Raw genomic sequence first — 1,511 nt, 5'->3', positions numbered from 1 at the left:
ATCATAGAAATTAAATTTTTAATTAGAAATAAGATTGAAAAAAATTTATCTCATACAAAATTTTTATATTTTTAAGTTGCTTATTTGACTATGATGAGCGAGTCTCTTAATAATAAGATTAAATATACTTAGAAAATCTTAAATCTAAGACTTTACTTAAAGTGATATAGAGTTGTTTATACTCGAACAAACTCCATATTAAAAAAATTGTAATTATCTAATGCTACAAATTTTAAACTTATTTAAATTAATCGAGTGATCAACTCATTTTAAGTTCGTTCCGTTCACTTAAAGAAAAATTGAACATATTTTATCTGGACCTAAAACTTGTGTAAGAGAAACATTTTGCCAATTTTTACATGTGTAGTTCTACAAACAAATTTATGTCTTTCTATATGATAAAACAGATTATTGAAGCAACTATTTTTGGTTAAATTAGAAGGAAGAAAAAAGTGGTTACCAAAGGTAGAAGAATTGAAAGTAGTCCAACCATCAATGACACTATGATTGCCAGTGATAATAGTGTTGTTGATACCATCTCCAATGAGCAAAATGTTCTTCTTTTCTTTTGGAACAACAACATATTCCTCATAATACCCTTCTCTAACATACACAACAAAATAACCATCTTCTGCCATTGTGTTATTTGGTGCAGCACCAATGGCTTCTCCAATTGAACTGTAGTTATCACTCCCTTCATAATGGCTCACTATCACAAAATCTTTCAATAGAATCCCTTGGCTTTTGCTTTCTTTTAGAATCCTTTCGCTTCTGCTACAATTTGAATACTTCTTGCAACTATACTTTGTTCGAAGAATCTGCAATATATTAATAATTAATCAGTTTTGGTCATTCTGATTTTTTTAATTAGCAATATATCATTTTTTTCGAAACTTATTTTTAAAATGTCATTTTTTTTAATAACTAACTACTCACATATATCATCTTTTTATCATAGTGACGACTGATTTATTATTTTATTTTTAATTATGATTTTTTATATTAATATAGGCAGAGTGACATGTCGCTGCTCATTTTTTTGGATATGAGAAGTATGTGTGTGTTGTACATTATTGTAGAAAATGTGAGTGCTAAACATAAATGTGGGAACAGCTTTTTTTCTGAAACAGGGATGAAGAAATCGAACTATCCGATTTCTTTGTAAAAAAATTAAGCTTACTAATCAGACAGTCCGATTAGCGTGGAAGGAGAAATTTAAATTTTGGTGGAGGTAATTCGATTTGTGTACTCTAAATTTTTTTAATTTTTTAAACACAAATCGGAGGGTTCGTCGGAGGGTCCGATTTGTGTACTTAAAAATCGGAATTTTTACTCTTAATACCACAGTTGCGTAAAGCACTTATACACTTCATATCTGTGTTTTACACCATTTCCTCTTCCACGTCTAAATTAAAAAGTGACATGTCTCACAGTAATTAATTTAAAAAATATATTTTAATGATAATTTTCAAAAAATGACACATTGATATTAGAAGTGCCACATTATAATA

At 28.3% G+C, this 1,511-nt stretch overlaps 1 protein-coding gene across 2 annotated transcripts in view; it reads right to left on the bottom strand.

The window, feature by feature from the left end:
- The window catches only part of LOC107623564 (probable pectinesterase/pectinesterase inhibitor 47), a 7,277-nt gene that overhangs the window by 2,127 nt on the left and 3,639 nt on the right, over window positions 1-1,511 (bottom strand). For both annotated transcript variants that reach the window (XM_016325893.2, XM_021113517.1), the window contains exon 2: window positions 461-818. In XM_016325893.2, coding sequence (XP_016181379.2) covers window positions 461-818 — 358 coding nt within the window. The remainder of the gene's footprint in view (window positions 1-460; window positions 819-1,511) is intronic.

This window comes from Arachis ipaensis, chromosome B10 (assembly GCF_000816755.2).
Source record: "Arachis ipaensis cultivar K30076 chromosome B10, Araip1.1, whole genome shotgun sequence".
NCBI classification, from domain to species: domain Eukaryota; kingdom Viridiplantae; phylum Streptophyta; class Magnoliopsida; order Fabales; family Fabaceae; genus Arachis; species Arachis ipaensis.
Note: the sequence above shows the minus strand (reverse complement) of the source record. Positions and strands in the feature narration are given on the sequence as shown.